This window comes from Lemur catta, chromosome 17, assembly GCF_020740605.2.
Source record: "Lemur catta isolate mLemCat1 chromosome 17, mLemCat1.pri, whole genome shotgun sequence".
Classification (NCBI taxonomy): Eukaryota; Metazoa; Chordata; class Mammalia; order Primates; family Lemuridae; genus Lemur; species Lemur catta.
In genome coordinates, this window is record NC_059144.1 from 38,606,251 (window position 1) to 38,621,085 (window position 14,835).

The window sequence follows — 14,835 nt, forward strand, 5'->3', positions numbered from 1 at the left end:
AGCCCAGTTAATTCTCACCAAATCTTTATGAGGTTAGGTAGATTTATTATCTTCCATTGATGAAACTAAAGAGGTTAACACCTTCAAGGCCACACATCTAGGGTGGAGGAACAGGGATTCGAAACTAGGCTAGGCCAGGCGCGGTGGCTCACGCCTTTAATCCTAGCACTTTGGGAGGTCAAGGCGGGAGAGTCGCTTGAGCTCAGGAGTTTGAGACCAGCCTGAACAAGAGTGAGACACATCTCTACTGAAAATAGAAAAAATTTAACCAGGCGTGGTGGCGTGTGTAGTCCCAGCTACTCGGGAGGCTGAGGCAGGACGATCGCTTGAGGCCAAGAGATGGAGGTTGCTGTGAGCTAGGCTGACGCCACGGCACTCTAGCCCAGGCAACAGAGCGAGACTCCTGCTTCAAAAAGAAAAAAGAAACTAAATGAGAAACTAGAGAACCTTAGTTCTTCATTACTGTTCATACCACTGCCTCGGTTTTTCGACACCGCGCTCCCGCCCCCAAGCCACATGCAGCCAGGACCAGGGACATCAGAGGCCACACAGCTAGGGCATCTGAAAGCTCTGGCTTCACACAAACACCAGACTGACAGCAGGTGGCAAGCTTGTCCTCTTCTCAAGCTAGCACTGGAAGGGCTGCTAACTTGGAGGGCCAAGGGTGGGTGGAGCTACTATTCTGAGACGCCTGCAGGTCCCTACCAAAGAAGCCCGCAGGGAAGCGGGCAAGCAGCACCGAGCAATCGCCAGTCTTCTAGGTTAACCTTTGTAGCCGGCTTGGTCTCAGTAAGGCTTTGAACTGCAACTAATGGCCACAGATATGTCAGTGTTGGAAAGCTTCTTCGATGTACTTCGTTTAGAATTACCCAACTTTGCCAAAAGCCAACTTTATTACACGTTCCCCCACGGTTAAGTTTCTTCTACTCGAGCGCTTACCACTTGGGCAGGCTCATTATTAGAAAATGTTCGATTTGCATGTACCCTGGACACGGGGCAAGGCTGGAAAACATTCTAGCACGACACACGACAGAGGCCCAGAGAGGGTAAGAGACTAGCTGGACGTGGCAGAGCGCCCAGGGGCTAGGACCCAGCTCCCCGCTACGTCCAGCGCCTACGTCACCAAGACTCCGCCCCCGAGTTGGCGGAAGAGCCTGAGCCCCAGCAAGAGCCGCCAACAGGTTTCAAACCTGCCCCGCGCCCCCTAGTGCGCACACTCAGTTCAACCCTGCCGGCGCACCGCCCACCCAGATCCTCGGGCTGCAGCGGGCGTGCTGGCGGCGGAAACTAAGGCGGGGGCGCGCTTGTGAGTTCATTCCTTCGTCGGTCCACCCCCTAAGGCCGACAAAGCTGTCTCCCCCTCTACAGAGGCGGATGGAGCAGCAGGGAAGGACGGGAGGAAGGGGAGGGGGCCGAAAGCAAGTGGGGTCTGATGAACCGGCCGACCCTGCCACACTCAAGATGGCGGCCCTGCCGTGGCGAGGTCCCTCAAAGGCGGTACCAGCGCATGCGCAGCGCGGAGTCCCTGCCCGGGACACAAGATGGCGGCAGCGGCGCTGGGGAGGGCGAGGCGGAGGCGGCAAAACGGGCGGTCGAGCAGAACGTGTAGCCCCGTCCCCTCGACTCCGCTCCGGGCAGGTAAGAGTCCCATGAAGCCATGGTCCCGCTGCGAGCCGCGCCAAGGCCTGGGGATCCGAAGCCGGACGGCAGTGGCCCCTCCGGCGCTTTCCGCTCGGGGCTGCCGCTTGCCCTGTCTCTGTCGCCGCCGCCATCTTAGACCCGCGGGTGGGCAGCCGGGTCGGTGGCCGAGGTGAGCGAGGTGGGCCTGGAGAGCGCGGGCGGAGCGGCCTCTAAGGCCCCTCCGCTGCTGCCGCCGCCACCGCCTTTGTGTCGGGCTCCGACTCTGAGTCGCCTGAGCCCGGGGGCGGGAGCGCGCGGCGGGGCGGGGGGCGGAGCCCGGGAGATGGGCCGGCGCGCGCGCGCCAAACAGCCCGCCCCCGCTGGGTTTGGGGGAGGGGGAAGGTGCACGCGCGCCGGGCTCGTCCCCGGCTGCGCGCGCTTGTGCGCCTGCGCACTTTGCAAGCCCTTTGACTCCTCCCTACTGGGCCGGAGAATTCTAATTGGTACATTACTGGGATGCTCCCGCCCTTTCTTCCTCCAATCCTGGAGTCGGACTCTTTTCCTTCTGGTGTTTTCCACTGGGTTCGCCGATAGAGTTGTTTATCCTTAAGCCGAGCTTCTCAGTCTGCGGTGTGCGTGGGAGTCGGCAAGTCACAGGATAAATAAAAATGTTATCTTAACAGGAGCAGCTGTGTCTTACTGAGAGCGTACAATATGCTAGCCAGACCGTGCTCATAGAGGTCGAGTGGTTCCCGTTTTTAAGCCGGAAAGCTGCAGACGGGCCCAGAACGCAGAGCTGCTGCACCCAGATTCCATAGGGAATTACATTTTCCTTTCTCTCTCTCTCTTTTTTTTAATTTTTTTTATTTTTATTTTTTAGACAAGCACGAAAATTTGGTTTATTGAGGAGAGAAAGACAGGATTATAGGGCAAGAGCAGGATATAGGTTTACAGAGCATGGTACATACGCCACAGGTGACCACCGGACCCATTGTTGCAGCAGGACAAGCAAAAGGAAGGGCAAAAAGCTAAATTTTTGTTAATCATAAAAAAAATTGGTAAATTTTTCAAATGGTGTGAGGTGAAAAAATTAGCCATCTCGTCGTCTCCCAGTCATTCTCAGGGTGCGTTTAGAAAATTCTTATGTACCTCCCCTCGCCATTTCTGGCTCCTAATATGTGGCATGAGGTACAGGAATCTGAATTTTTTTTTTTTTTTTTTTTACGATCCCCCAGATAATTTTGATGCACAGCCCGTTTCTGTGTGGAAATACCTGCAGTGTCCCTGTTCGGCCTCTCATTAAGTAAGCTATGCTCGTTCTGCCCCTTCTGCGGAGTTCATCTATCTGGTGCATCAATATCACAGGATATTTCTTGGGAAAAATAATTTTTCAATAAAGACAAACGAGATACGTTACAAAATGTGTTTGCATGTGTTTACCTTTTTCAAGGCATTATTCAAAGAAGTGTATCTTTTACTTACCGTGGGTGGTTTGGGATTATGCCCCAGATCCATGAGATGTATATTCGTTCACTTTTCTATGGTCTAAAGGCACTTTAGTTGACAGGACCCAGTGTACAAAATGACAGTGTGGGCCCCTCATTGGAACATTATTAAAAGTTTTAAGACGTGACAACAGAGCATTAAACCAAGCTCGGGGCTTTCTCAAACTTGGAGCCCTGTGCAACCATGCAGATCACAAGCCCATGAAGGCAAACCTATTGGTTGGGAAGATTGAGAAGTAACAGTTTCATTCCCTGAATCTCCAGGACCCCTGCCCTCCAGTGTGTCCTGCCCTGGGAGCTCCCAACTTGCTTTGTGTCCTTGCCCCTCTTGCTGTTCACAGATCTGTGACACTCTTTTCTTCTGTTTGCTCTCCAGCTGCTGATGCAAGGAATCCCCTGGGTCCCTGTCTGCTCCACTGCTGACCAGCCCACCCACCCGTGCTGAGCCTTCCTGCAGGCCTCCCCTCTGCCTCTGTGGGACCCTGTGACGTGTGGGTCCATCCGGCTGGAGAAGAAAACCCTCTCATGCTAGCGTTGCAGACCCCAGAGGGTGAGAGAAAGGGGGATCTCATTCAGCCTTGAAACCTATGGGCCTGGCCCCTGAGGCACCAGGAATTCTTCCTCCCCAGAGAACCAAGGAGAACCAAGGCAGCTCTGGCTTTTCCTTCCCTTGGTTAGTGGTTCTAAACCTTTTTGTTATCAAGCCCTATTTTGTTGTATATATGTTCTGTTGCCCCCTGCATTTTTCTCTGCCAAACTGTACTGATAGAGTAACCATTCATTTTCCCCTTTCCAAATTAACAAAGACGTCTATGACTGAGTGTACAATAAAATCAATGTCCCGATGATTCCTATGATGTCGTTAACAACCAATCAGAGCTTCTGATCAGCATGAGGTAAACAGTGTGACCACAATGAATTGACAAAATTTCAGCATGCAAACATAATTGATGTTTAAACTTGCCTTTGTGGTCTTATTGGGGGTAAGGGTTTGATTTCTTTTGGGTGTTGTGACATACTGAAAACAGCTGTAGCATCACCAGTCCGATCACAGTTGGTCTCTAGTAGTCTGACAGCTCCAGGCCTAGAACCACTTTGGCCACTGAGGCTTGTACTGAGTGTGCTTCGGTGGGGCAAGTAGGGAATACAAATCTGAAGAAACTGGCCTCCTTGCTGCAAGTAAATTTTCACCTGGGTGTTACAAAGGACTGAATTAAGAATCAGTTGCACTGGTTCTTTCGGTGACAGATTGCATCCTGCCCCACAGTGTAAAATGAGGTGACTGATTCAGGTCCATGCCCCTTCCCCAGCTGTGCTTTGTTCCGTTTAGATTTGACTACATGGGAGCAGTAAAATCCCATCTCCCAAGAGGTGTTGTCACTCTTCCTTCTTGTAGGAATAGCTTCTAAAGAGTAGACGTTGTTCTGATTGTTTGCGACTCTTGGTACTTTGTAAATATTTGCAGAATTAATAGCTGAGCTCTGGAGACAGCTGAATTGGACCCAATTCCTATTCCTGGAAGTTCTGACAGTCTAATGGGGAAACAAGCCCAGTTGATAGACCAAGGCATCTGAGTGCTATGATGGAGGTGTTCGTGGCCCTGAGGAGGGACTCTGACCACTTAGCCCGGAGAGGGGAGAGTCAAGGAAGGCTTCCTGGAAGATCTGAACCCAGCAGCAAGCCAGGCAGGGAGTTGGGGGACAGGTATTTCAGGCAGAAGGAACAGAAGGAGTGTACCCATTTTATAGGTGAGGGATCTGCAGCTTAGATCCCAGGATTCCTGTGGCACCACACCAGCCCTCCAGGACAGGATTGGATTTCTCCATGTCTAGGGGTGGTCACTGGGGCCCTCAGTGGATTATAATTGGTGGGTGGAGGGGTGGAGCTGACAGTCTTCCATCCTGTGTGTGACAGGTCCCGTGTGGGTGCTGAGATGGCCAATGAGAATCACGGCAGCCCCCGGGAAGAAGCATCCCTGCTGAGTCACTCCCCGGGCACTTCCAATCAGAGCCAGCCTTGTTCTCCAAAGCCAATCCGCCTGGTGCAGGACCTCCCAGGTACTGGCGGGGAGCAGTGGTGGGTGGCGGGGTAGGAAGGGTACCCTGGGAGCAGCCCTGACCCTGGCTGGTCCCCCCGCCTATTTGCAGAGGAGCTGGTGCATGCGGGCTGGGAGAAGTGCTGGAGCCGGAGGGAGAACCGCCCCTACTACTTCAACCGATTCACCAACCAGTCCCTGTGGGAGATGCCCGTGCTGGGCCAACATGATGTGATTGTGAGTGCCAGCCTGGGGTGGGGATCTCAGAGCAGCCTCTGGCACCTGGCCTTCCCCAAATGTACCCTGAGCAGCTGTTATGGCCTAGCGCTGTTCTGGCACCTGCAGATACAATGACAAGCAAGACAGACACGTTCCCTACCCTCATACAACCTACACTCAAGTAGAGGAGACTGACAACATGATTAGAATAGGGTAGGATACTGAGCTGCTGCTGCAGGCTGGGCGCTGCACAGCAATGCAGGTGCCAACAAGATAGATGTGCTGCTGCCCTCTCAGAGCACCCACGTCTACCACAATTGTGGTACTTGTATGAAGAATAGTGTTAGAGTGCATCAGGGTCCTGGCCTGGTCTGGGGAAGGGGAGGGGACAGGAAAACACTAACTCTGAGAATTAGTGTTTAAGGTGGGGAGTTTAGCTAAGTGAGAGTAGCAAGAGGGGAGGAGAAGAGTGTTCTAGGAACTGAAACGGCAATGTGATGGGAAATACAGGCATGAGCTATTTGGTGGGAGTGTGGGCTTTTTGGTCCCTCTCAGAGCAGCCTTTCTTTATGGGGCACAGTCAAGCCAGTTGGCAACTTCATTTTGCAAGTGAAGACATGAGGTTCAGAGAGGGGAATTGATTGGCCCAAGACCTCACAGTAAGCAATTAGGCAGAGCACTCACACCTTGATATGACTTTAGGGGTACATTGCTAAACACACACATACTTTGGTGTCACCAAAGATGTTCCATCCACAGAGTCTTGCTTTCTTAAAAATGAGCATTTCTTTTGAGTTTTTCCTTTATTACTGATTTTCCTTTTTTTTTGAGACAGAGTCTCACTCTGTTGCCCTGGCTAGAGTGCCGTGGCGTCAGCCTAGCTCACAGCAACCTCAAACTCCTGGGCTCAAGTGATCCTCCTGCGTCAGCCTCCCGAGTAGCTGGGACCACAGGCATGTGCCACCATGCCCAGCTAATTTTTTCTATATATTTAGCTGTCCAGATCATTTCTTTCTATTTTTAGTAGAGACAGGGTCTCGCTCTTGCTCAGGCTGGTCTCGAACTCCTGAGCTCAAACGATCCACCCGCCTCAGCCTCCCAGAGTGCTAGGATTACAGGTGTGAGCCACCGCACCCAGCCCTGATTTTCATTCTGTTCTTAAGGAAAATACATTAACATGCTCTGAGCACCGATCTCATGCCAGATGCCATGTTAAGACATACTTACTGATTCATTTAATAACGTTCTCAGTGGCAAGGTAAGGCTCAGCATGGCCATTCCGAAGGTGAGGGAACTGGAAGGGAAGTAACTCACCCAGGTCACACAGTTGCAAGTAGCAGGCAGGAGTGGAGCCCGGTGTTCTCTCCCTGCGTCCCAGCCCTTCTGCTCTTTGAAGAGTAGGAGCAGGGGCAGGAGGGCATGAGGATTGTAAAGTACTGGGGCTCCTAGGCCTCTGGCCCCGGTTGCAACTCTGCTGGTCTCCCTCCACCAGTCGGACCCTTTGGGGCTGAATGCGACCCCACTGCCCCAAGACTCAAGCTTGGTGGAAACCCCCCCGCCTGAGAACAAGCCCAGAAAGCGGCAGCTCTCGGAAGAGCAGCCAAGCGGCAATGGTGTGAAGAAGCCCAAGGTGAGTGTCTACGGGCTCTCAGCAACTGGCTGGTGAGTGGCCAGCTTAGGCAGCCAGCAGGCTCCCTGCAGGGGACGGGCATCCGCAGGCTGGCCAGGAGGGGGGCCTGGGACGCAGCTCACCAGGTGTACACAGTGTTCGATGGAGCCTGTTTGCCAAATCTCCTGAACTGATGCCTCTGTGACTCTTTTGCTCTAGATTGAAATTCCTGTGACACCCACGGGCCCGTCGGTGCCCAGCTCCCCCAGCGTCCCAGGAACCCCAACACTGAAGATTTGGGGTGCATCTCCTGAAGATAAACAGCAGGCAGCTCTCCTCCGACCCACTGAGTGAGTCCCTGCTGATTGGCTTGGGGGTACCCGCTGCTGCCAGCCAGCCTACCCAGGACAGTGGGGTGGGGTATGGTAGTGGCAGGCATGGCATCCTCATTGCTCCTGTCTCTGCCCCAAGGGTCTACTGGGACCTGGACATCCAGACCAATGCTGTCATCAAGCACCGGGGGCCCTCGGAGGTGCTGCCCCCCCATCCCGAAGTGGAGCTGCTCCGCTCTCAGCTCATCCTGAAGCTTCGGCAGCACTACCGGGAGCTGTGTCAGCAGCGAGAGGGTAACTGCCTCGGGCCGCGGCCTCCTTTGTTCTCATCCGCCTCCAGTGAGAGCCAGCTTGGCCAGACAGGCTGGGGTGGCACAGTGGAGCCCAGTGTGCTGTGGAGGGCGCAGACCTGTTGGAATCCTGGCTCCACTAACCGCTGGCTCTGTCATCTCGGGCTCATCGCTTAACCCGTCTGCACTTTAGTTTCCTTGTCTGACTGCATAGAGGATGGCTGGAATCAGTACCAAAGATCACCACGAACACTCCAGAGTGCTCGTATTTGCCAAGCACTGCTCAGTGCCTTACTATATACAGGCCGAGTATCCCTTATCTGAAATGCTTAGGACCAGAATTGTTTCAGATTTGGGTTTTTCTTTTTTGAATTTTAGAATATTTGCACGTACAAAATGAAATATATTGGGGATGAGACCCAAGTCTAACTATGAAATTCATTTATGTTTCGCATATACTCTACATCCATAGCCTGAAAATAATTTTACAAGAAACAGTTTTGACTGCATTTTAACAGTGACCCATCACATGAGGTCAAGTGTGGAGTTTTCCACTTGTGGTGTCATGTTGTCACTCAAAAGGTTTTGGATTTTGGGTCAGGCATGGTGGCTTATGCCTGTAATCCTAGCACTTTGGGAGGCCAAGGTGGGAGGATTGCTTGAGGCCAGGAGTTTGAGACCAGTTTAGTTAACACAGGGAGACCCCCATCTCTACAAAAAATAGAAAAATTAGGCAGGTGTGGTGGCGTGTGCCTATAGTCCCAGCTACTTGGAAGGCTGAGGCAGGAGGATCACTTGAGCCCAGGAGTTTGAGGTTGCTGTGAGCTACGATGACCCCACTGCACTATCGCCTGGACAACACAGTGAGACCCTATCTCAGGGGAAAAAAAAGTTTGAATTTTGAATTTTTAGATTAGGGATGCTCAACGTGTATCTGTAAAAGAACATAAAAGTGAGAGTATCTGTACCTCACAGATTACAGGAGTAAGTGAAATGGATCAGTACTCAGACTGCAGTTTTAAATTTTTATTTTATTTTATTTTATTTTTTTGAGACAGAGTCTTGCTGTGTTGCCCGGGCTAGAGTGAGTGCCGTGGCGTCAGCCTAGCTCACAGCAACCTCAAACTCCTGGGCTTAAGCGATCCTACTGCCTCAGCCTCCCGAGTAGCTGGGACTACAGGCATGCGCCACCAGGCCCAGCTAATTTTTTCTATATATACATTTTAGTTGGCCAGATAATTTCTTTCTATTTTTTAGTAGAGATGGGGTCTCGCTCTTGCTCAGGCTGGTCTGGAACTCCTGACCTCAAGCGATCCACCCGCCTCGGCCTCCCAGAGTGCTAGGATTACAGGCGTGAGCCACCGCGTCTGGCTTTAAATTTTTATAATTAGTAAATAAACCTACTTAATTTTGCTCAAATATAGAATCTCCCCCAACCCCATTTTTTTTTACCCTATTTTAATACTTTTTAGCATTCTTTTTAAAACTAGTGATTTGACTGGGCTGAGTGGCTCACACCTGTAATCCTAGCACTCTGGGAGGCCAAGACAGGAGGATCGCTTGAGGTCTGGAGTTTAAGACCAGCTTGAGCAACAGTGAGACCTTGACTCTACTAAAAATAGAAAAAAATATGTCGGGCATGGTGGCACACACCTATAGTCCAAGCTACTCAGGAGGCTGAGGCAGGAGGATCGCCTGAGCCCAGGCGTTTGCAGTTGCAGTGAGCTATGATGACGCCACTGTACTCCAGGCCTGGATGACAGAGTAAGACTCTGTCTCAAAAAAACAAAAACAAAAAACTAGTGATTCTCAGAACATTCTTTGGGAAATGTGGCCTAGAATGTAAGCTTCTAAAGTAACAGAGACTGTGTCTTGCTTAACTGCCCAATGTGGTACCTCCTGTGTGCCAGGCCCCGAGTGGAACCTGTTGATTAAATCCAGGCTTTCAGGACCTCTCCTGTCCTATAGGCATCGAGCCGCCTCGGGAATCTTTCAACCGCTGGATGCTGGAACGCAAGGTGGTGGACAAAGGCTCTGACCCTCTGTTGCCGAGCAACTGTGAACCAGTTGTGTCACCTTCCATGTTTCGTGAAATCATGAATGACATTCCTATCAGGTACAGCCCCACAGGGATGACCCTGGGCCCTTTGATTTCTGTGCCCAGTCATGTATAGAAGTGCTGACTCTGCCTGCTCTCTAACCCAGGTTATCCCGAATCAAGTTCCGGGAGGAAGCCAAGCGCCTGCTCTTTAAATATGCAGAGGCTGCCAGGCGGCTCATCGAGTCCAGGTGTGGCTCCATCTCCTGCCCCAAGCAAGATGGGTCTGTGATCAGATGGGGAGGTTGTAGGCACTCCAGCCACTCTCACACAGGGCTCTTGTCATTGCTCTTGGTTGCAGAAGTGGGGGCCGGCTCCCAAAGGCAGAACAAGGGCTACAAGTGTAAGCCTAGGGGTTGGTGCCCGAGAAGCCAGTGAAAGGGGGCTAGGAGGAGTGAGGAGGGTGCAGCAGGCAACTTAACAGCTGGCCGCCGTGCAGAGCTGAGCCACCCTTCTCCCGCCCTTGACTGGCAGGAGTGCGTCTCCCGACAGCAGGAAGGTGGTCAAGTGGAACGTGGAAGACACCTTCAGCTGGCTCCGGAAGGACCACTCAGCCTCCAAGGAGGACTACATGGTGAGTGGGCCCCAGGGTGAAGAGGCCAGTTTTAGGGCTCTGTGGCCACTTCCTCCAGGAAGCCTACTCTGCCTGTCCATGCTGTGCAGGGCCTCCCCCAGCTGCCGATCCTTGTGCAGTACAGACCGTTGACACTCCTCAGTCCCCAAACTCTTGACTATGGAGATGTTTCTCTAGGCTCCTGGCTTTCTCCCAAAGAATGTTCCCATTAACATTTTTAATGGAATCCCATGCTTGGCCACATACCACCAGTAGCTGCCTTTTCAACTTAAAGAATGTACAGCATCTCCCTTGAGTAGATTTTTGGAAAGAGATTGACAAACTTTTTCTGTATGTATGTGTTCATATCATACTCAAGGGCTACCATCAGATTCAGTTCCCTACTTTTAATGTGTCCAAAGCAATTCTGTTTTCTGGCCAAAACCTATCACTTCTTAAACATCTCCACCAGCACTAGCAATGGGCTTTCTTTTCAGGACCATTTTTCACAAGAGACAAGGTTTCGCACTTCACGATAGTAACTGTGTACTTGACACGTAGAGAGTGATGAAGGTAGGTGTGCTCACTAGCCAGAGTGACTCATTTCACTCTTCAGTTTTACACGTGTGATTCAGCAAAATTGCAATTGCCTACAGTCATCCTTGCAAGTAGCTAAAAGCTCAAATTTCAAACCTGTAACAACCAAGCACCCCATTTTGTAATCAGTTCTTTCCCCGATAGACTGCAAATGCTATAAGCTGGGACGTGCTGGTCTGTGGTTTGTCTGTTTCTCCAGTAGTTATGGGAAGTAGTACAGTGTAACCCCAAGAAAAGCTTCTGGCATTTATTGGACACTTACTGTATGGCAGGGGCTTGGTAAGCCCTAAGGGGAATGATCACATTTAATATTCAAACTGCCCTGTTAGGTATTTTGTGTTCCTTGACACTGCCGAATAAGATTCAGGGAAGCCAAGGGACTTGTCCAAGTAACAGAGCTAGCAAGTAGCAGAGCTGGTCTCAAACGAGGACTGCTGGAATCCAACACCCCTACAGTTACCTGCCACCCCAGCTGAGGCCCTCTGGCCTCCGCTGGTGCCCTGATCGGAAGTGTCTCCTCCAGGATCGCCTGGAGCACCTTCGGAGGCAGTGTGGTCCCCATGTCTCAGCTGCAGCCAAGGACTCTGTGGAAGGCATCTGCAGCAAGATCTACCACATCTCCCTGGAGTATGTCAAACGGATCCGAGAGAAGCACCTTGCCATCCTCAAGGAAAACAACATCCCAGGTGAGCAAGGTGGTGGGGAGCCAGGTGTGACGCCGTCAACTCTGTATCCCTGACGGAAGTAACAAGTGAGGCTAAGCCTCAGGCCAGGGATGGGTTTGGGGCAGAACCTGCTGTCCTCCGGCAAACGGAGAAGTGATGAGAAAGGGGAGCCAGAAGTTGGTGGAGAAAGATGGGCCGGGGATAGGTCGTGGGGTGGACCTGGGTTTCCATCCATCCTCTGCAAGCCTCGGTTTCCCCAGACTGAGGCATCACACCTGGCCACAGCAGTGTGAGTATTCGTAGGTAACTCAAGTAAACCACAGATGGCCCAAAGATTCCCAAGTGTAAGGCATCATGACTATTTCGACGAAGGGGATGCAGTGCTCATACTTCTACCTGGCAGTGAGACCCACGGACCGGAGCCTGCCTGCCAGGCCCCGAGCGTGGCCACCTGGGGCCTGCTTCAGTACTGAGTGTATTTGACACAGACCACTGGTTTCTGGCCCTGCCAACTGTCGGGTTGGTTTTTGTTTTGAATGGCTTTTTGTTCCCTTTCTACTGAAACTGACCCACAGTTTACTGAACTGTGGACCGAGACTTTCCCCCCGTTGGCATGAAGCAAGTGTGTAAAGCACGCAGCACCCAGCAGGCACCGAGGCTGCCCAGGGTGAGACTGAGCAGAGTGGGGACAGGGCAGCCCCTTACTGCTCGTTCTACCCACAGAGGAGGTGGAAGCCCCCGAGGTGGAGCCCCGCCTGGTGTACTGCTACCCAGTGCGGCTGGCTGTGACTGCACCCCCCATGCCTAGCGTGGAGATGCACATGGAGAACAACGTGGTCTGCATCCGGTATAAGGGAGAGATGGTCAAGGTCAGCCGCAACTACTTCAGCAAGCTGGTAAGAACAGGGGTGGGGAGGAGGGCCCCAGGTGATGGCATGAGTTAGGGCCTGGGGTCTTTTTTGACCAGAGTCCTAGCAGGAGACCAGTGACAAGGGCATGAGGGACTCCTTCTGAAGCCCACCACTTTCTGTCCCACAGTGGCTCCTTTACCGCTACAGCTGCATTGATGACTCTGCCTTTGAGAGGTTCTTGCCCCGGGTCTGGTGTCTTCTCCGACGGTACCAGGTATAGGCCTGGGACAGCCGGGGGAGGGCTCCCCTGGAGGGAGCTGGGAGGCCAAGCCCCAGATGCTGACCATGGCCCCTCTGCAGATGATGTTTGGCGTGGGCCTCTATGAGGGGACTGGCCTGCAGGGATCACTGCCCGTGCACGTCTTCGAGGCCCTCCACCGGCTCTTCGGCGTCAGCTTTGAGTGCTTCGCCTCCCCCCTCAACTGCTACTTCCGTCAGTATTGTTCTGCCTTCCCTGACACAGATGGCTACTTTGGCTCCCGAGGGTAAGAGCCAGGGGCTGCTGAGCACCCCCTGTCGCCCAGGCCCGGGAAGCTGTCCTCCAGAGCGCAGGTCCCGTCCTGGCCAGCTGCTTTAGGGCTTTAGAGTCAGGCAGTCCTGAGTGTAGCCCCTGCCTCCACCACTTACCAGCTGTGGGAACTTAACCTCTGGGAGCCTCAGCTTTTCTGGCCCTGTGGCAGGCATGTGGGTTCCTCAGCTCAGGGTTGGAATAGGAACACGTGGTTCCAGGCCCTGAGAGGAATGAGAAGTGATGACACAGACCTCAGAGACCTTATAAACTAGGAGGGGGGAATGCAGAGGGGGAGCAAAGATGGAAGATGGTGCTTTCTCCAGGGGGAAGAAATGCCCAAGCAATCAAGAGATCCAAAGCTCAGCACCCTGGGGAGTTTCTGGGTGTGGCATATTCTGTGGTGGCAGTGTGCTCAGAACTGGATTTGAACTCCAGCTTGGTGGGCATAGGCATACAAGCCTGAGCCTGTCCTCGTTCCTTCCATGGAGATGGTTAGACCTTGTCCTAGAGTAAATTAAGGGTGGGTGCTGGCCTCTGGCCTGACCAGGGCTATCTCTAGCATGGCTGCCTGGGGTAGGGGTGGCACCAGTTTCTTGTTGAGGGACTGAGTCCTGATGGGACTTTAAATGCTCACCCCTGTTCCCAGGCCCTGTCTAGACTTCGCCCCATTGAGTGGTTCTTTTGAGGCCAACCCTCCATTCTGCGAGGAGCTCATGGATGCCATGGTCTCTCACTTCGAGGTGGGTGTGCTGCTGCTGGTGCTGCTGCTGGGGTGGGGGTGGGGGACAGGCAGGATGGCCAGCCACCTTGGGGCAGCCCTTGATGTCACCCTGTGCTCTCTCCCACAGAAACTGCTCGAGGGCTCACTGGAGCCACTGTCCTTCATTGTGTTCATCCCCGAGTGGCGGGAACCCCCCACACCAGCGCTCACCCGCATGGAGCAGAGCCGCTTCAAACGCCACCAGCTGGTCCTGCCTGCCTTCGAGCACGAGTACCGCAGTGGCTCCCAGCACATCTGCAAGAAGTGGGTGCTGGGGAGGGCAGGGGAAGGAGGGCCGGGATGATCAGGCGGGGCTGGTCAGGCCAGGCCAGGCCAAGCCCCAGCCTGAGCAGCTGCCTTTGCCCACAGGGAGGAAATGCACTACAAGGCTGTCCACAACACAGCTGTGCTCTTCCTACAGAACGACCCTGGCTTTGCCAAGTGGGGGCCGACGCCTGAGCGGCTGCAGGAGCTGACTGCTGCCTACCGGCAGTCAGGCCGCAGCCATGGCTCTGGCTCCTCCTCATCGTCCTCCTCGGAGGCCAAGGACCGGGACTCTGGCCGTGAGCAGGGCCCTAGCCGCGAGCCTCACCCCACTTAACACATCCTGCGGGGAGGAGGAGCCCCAGGGATGCTGGTATGGACTGCTGGGACTTGGCCCTGTGGGAACTGAGTGGACCCCAGGGCCCTCCTCCTGGGTGGCAGCAGGACCTTAGCTGCCACTGCCATAGGAAATGATGGCTGTGCTAGGGCTCTCCCTCCCTGCCTTTATCCCCCAACACCCCACCTCAAACTCACTCCAAGTCCCCTGTAAATAGGCCCCATGCTTTCCCAGCCCCACCCTGTTCCCACCTTGTTTCATTTGTAAAAGGAAATACAGAAACCCCTCCAACAACATATGAGGGTCTTGAGGGCAGAGAAGGCTGAGGCACTTGGGGCTACTTCCGGGACCACACCCCTCTACTGATCCAGGCTCTCCTTCTCATGACCCCTGGACCTTCACACCCCATCCCAGGGTCCCCCCCAGCTGGGTCCCTGTGGTCTGTGCCTGTGCCCAGCAGGTCTGAAGAATCCAGGGCCCTGCGTCACCTAGTTCCAGACTCCCACAGCTGGGCCTGCATGGAGGCCTC

At 53.4% G+C, this 14,835-nt stretch overlaps 1 protein-coding gene across 3 annotated transcripts; it reads left to right on the top strand.

Moving 5' to 3' along the window:
* The first annotated feature begins 1,260 nt into the window (after positions 1-1,260).
* PCIF1 (phosphorylated CTD interacting factor 1) lies at positions 1,261-14,602 on the top strand. Of its 3 annotated transcripts, XM_045529561.1 has the most exons (18): positions 1,261-1,638; positions 2,856-2,923; positions 3,502-3,798; positions 5,040-5,182; positions 5,273-5,397; positions 6,872-7,009; positions 7,208-7,338; positions 7,460-7,614; positions 9,579-9,726; positions 9,816-9,899; positions 10,183-10,282; positions 11,382-11,544; positions 12,247-12,419; positions 12,562-12,648; positions 12,735-12,919; positions 13,592-13,685; positions 13,794-13,969; positions 14,075-14,602. In XM_045529561.1, the coding sequence occupies exons 3-18, from the start codon at positions 3,713-3,715 to the stop codon at positions 14,304-14,306; spliced, it is 2,220 nt and encodes a 739-aa protein (XP_045385517.1). In that variant the 5' UTR covers positions 1,261-1,638; positions 2,856-2,923; positions 3,502-3,712; the 3' UTR covers positions 14,307-14,602. The 3 variants fall into 3 exon arrangements, with proteins under 3 accessions (XP_045385517.1, XP_045385516.1, XP_045385518.1); XM_045529560.1 differs by lacking the exon at positions 2,856-2,923; XM_045529562.1 differs by lacking the exon at positions 2,856-2,923 and having other exon boundaries at positions 3,502-3,675.
* The last annotated feature ends 233 nt before the right edge of the window (positions 14,603-14,835 follow it).

Excerpts from the sequence above, each read along its gene's own strand:
- PCIF1 (XM_045529561.1), top strand. The coding sequence starts at position 3,713 with ATGGGCCTGGCCCCTGAGGCACCAGGAATTCTTCCTCCCCAGAGAACC. Across the intron at positions 12,420-12,561 it reads GCAACTACTTCAGCAAGCTG|TGGCTCCTTTACCGCTACAG; the intron begins GTAAGAACAGGG and ends TCTGTCCCACAG. Across the intron at positions 13,970-14,074 it reads TCCCAGCACATCTGCAAGAA|GGAGGAAATGCACTACAAGG; the intron begins GTGGGTGCTGGG and ends CTTTGCCCACAG.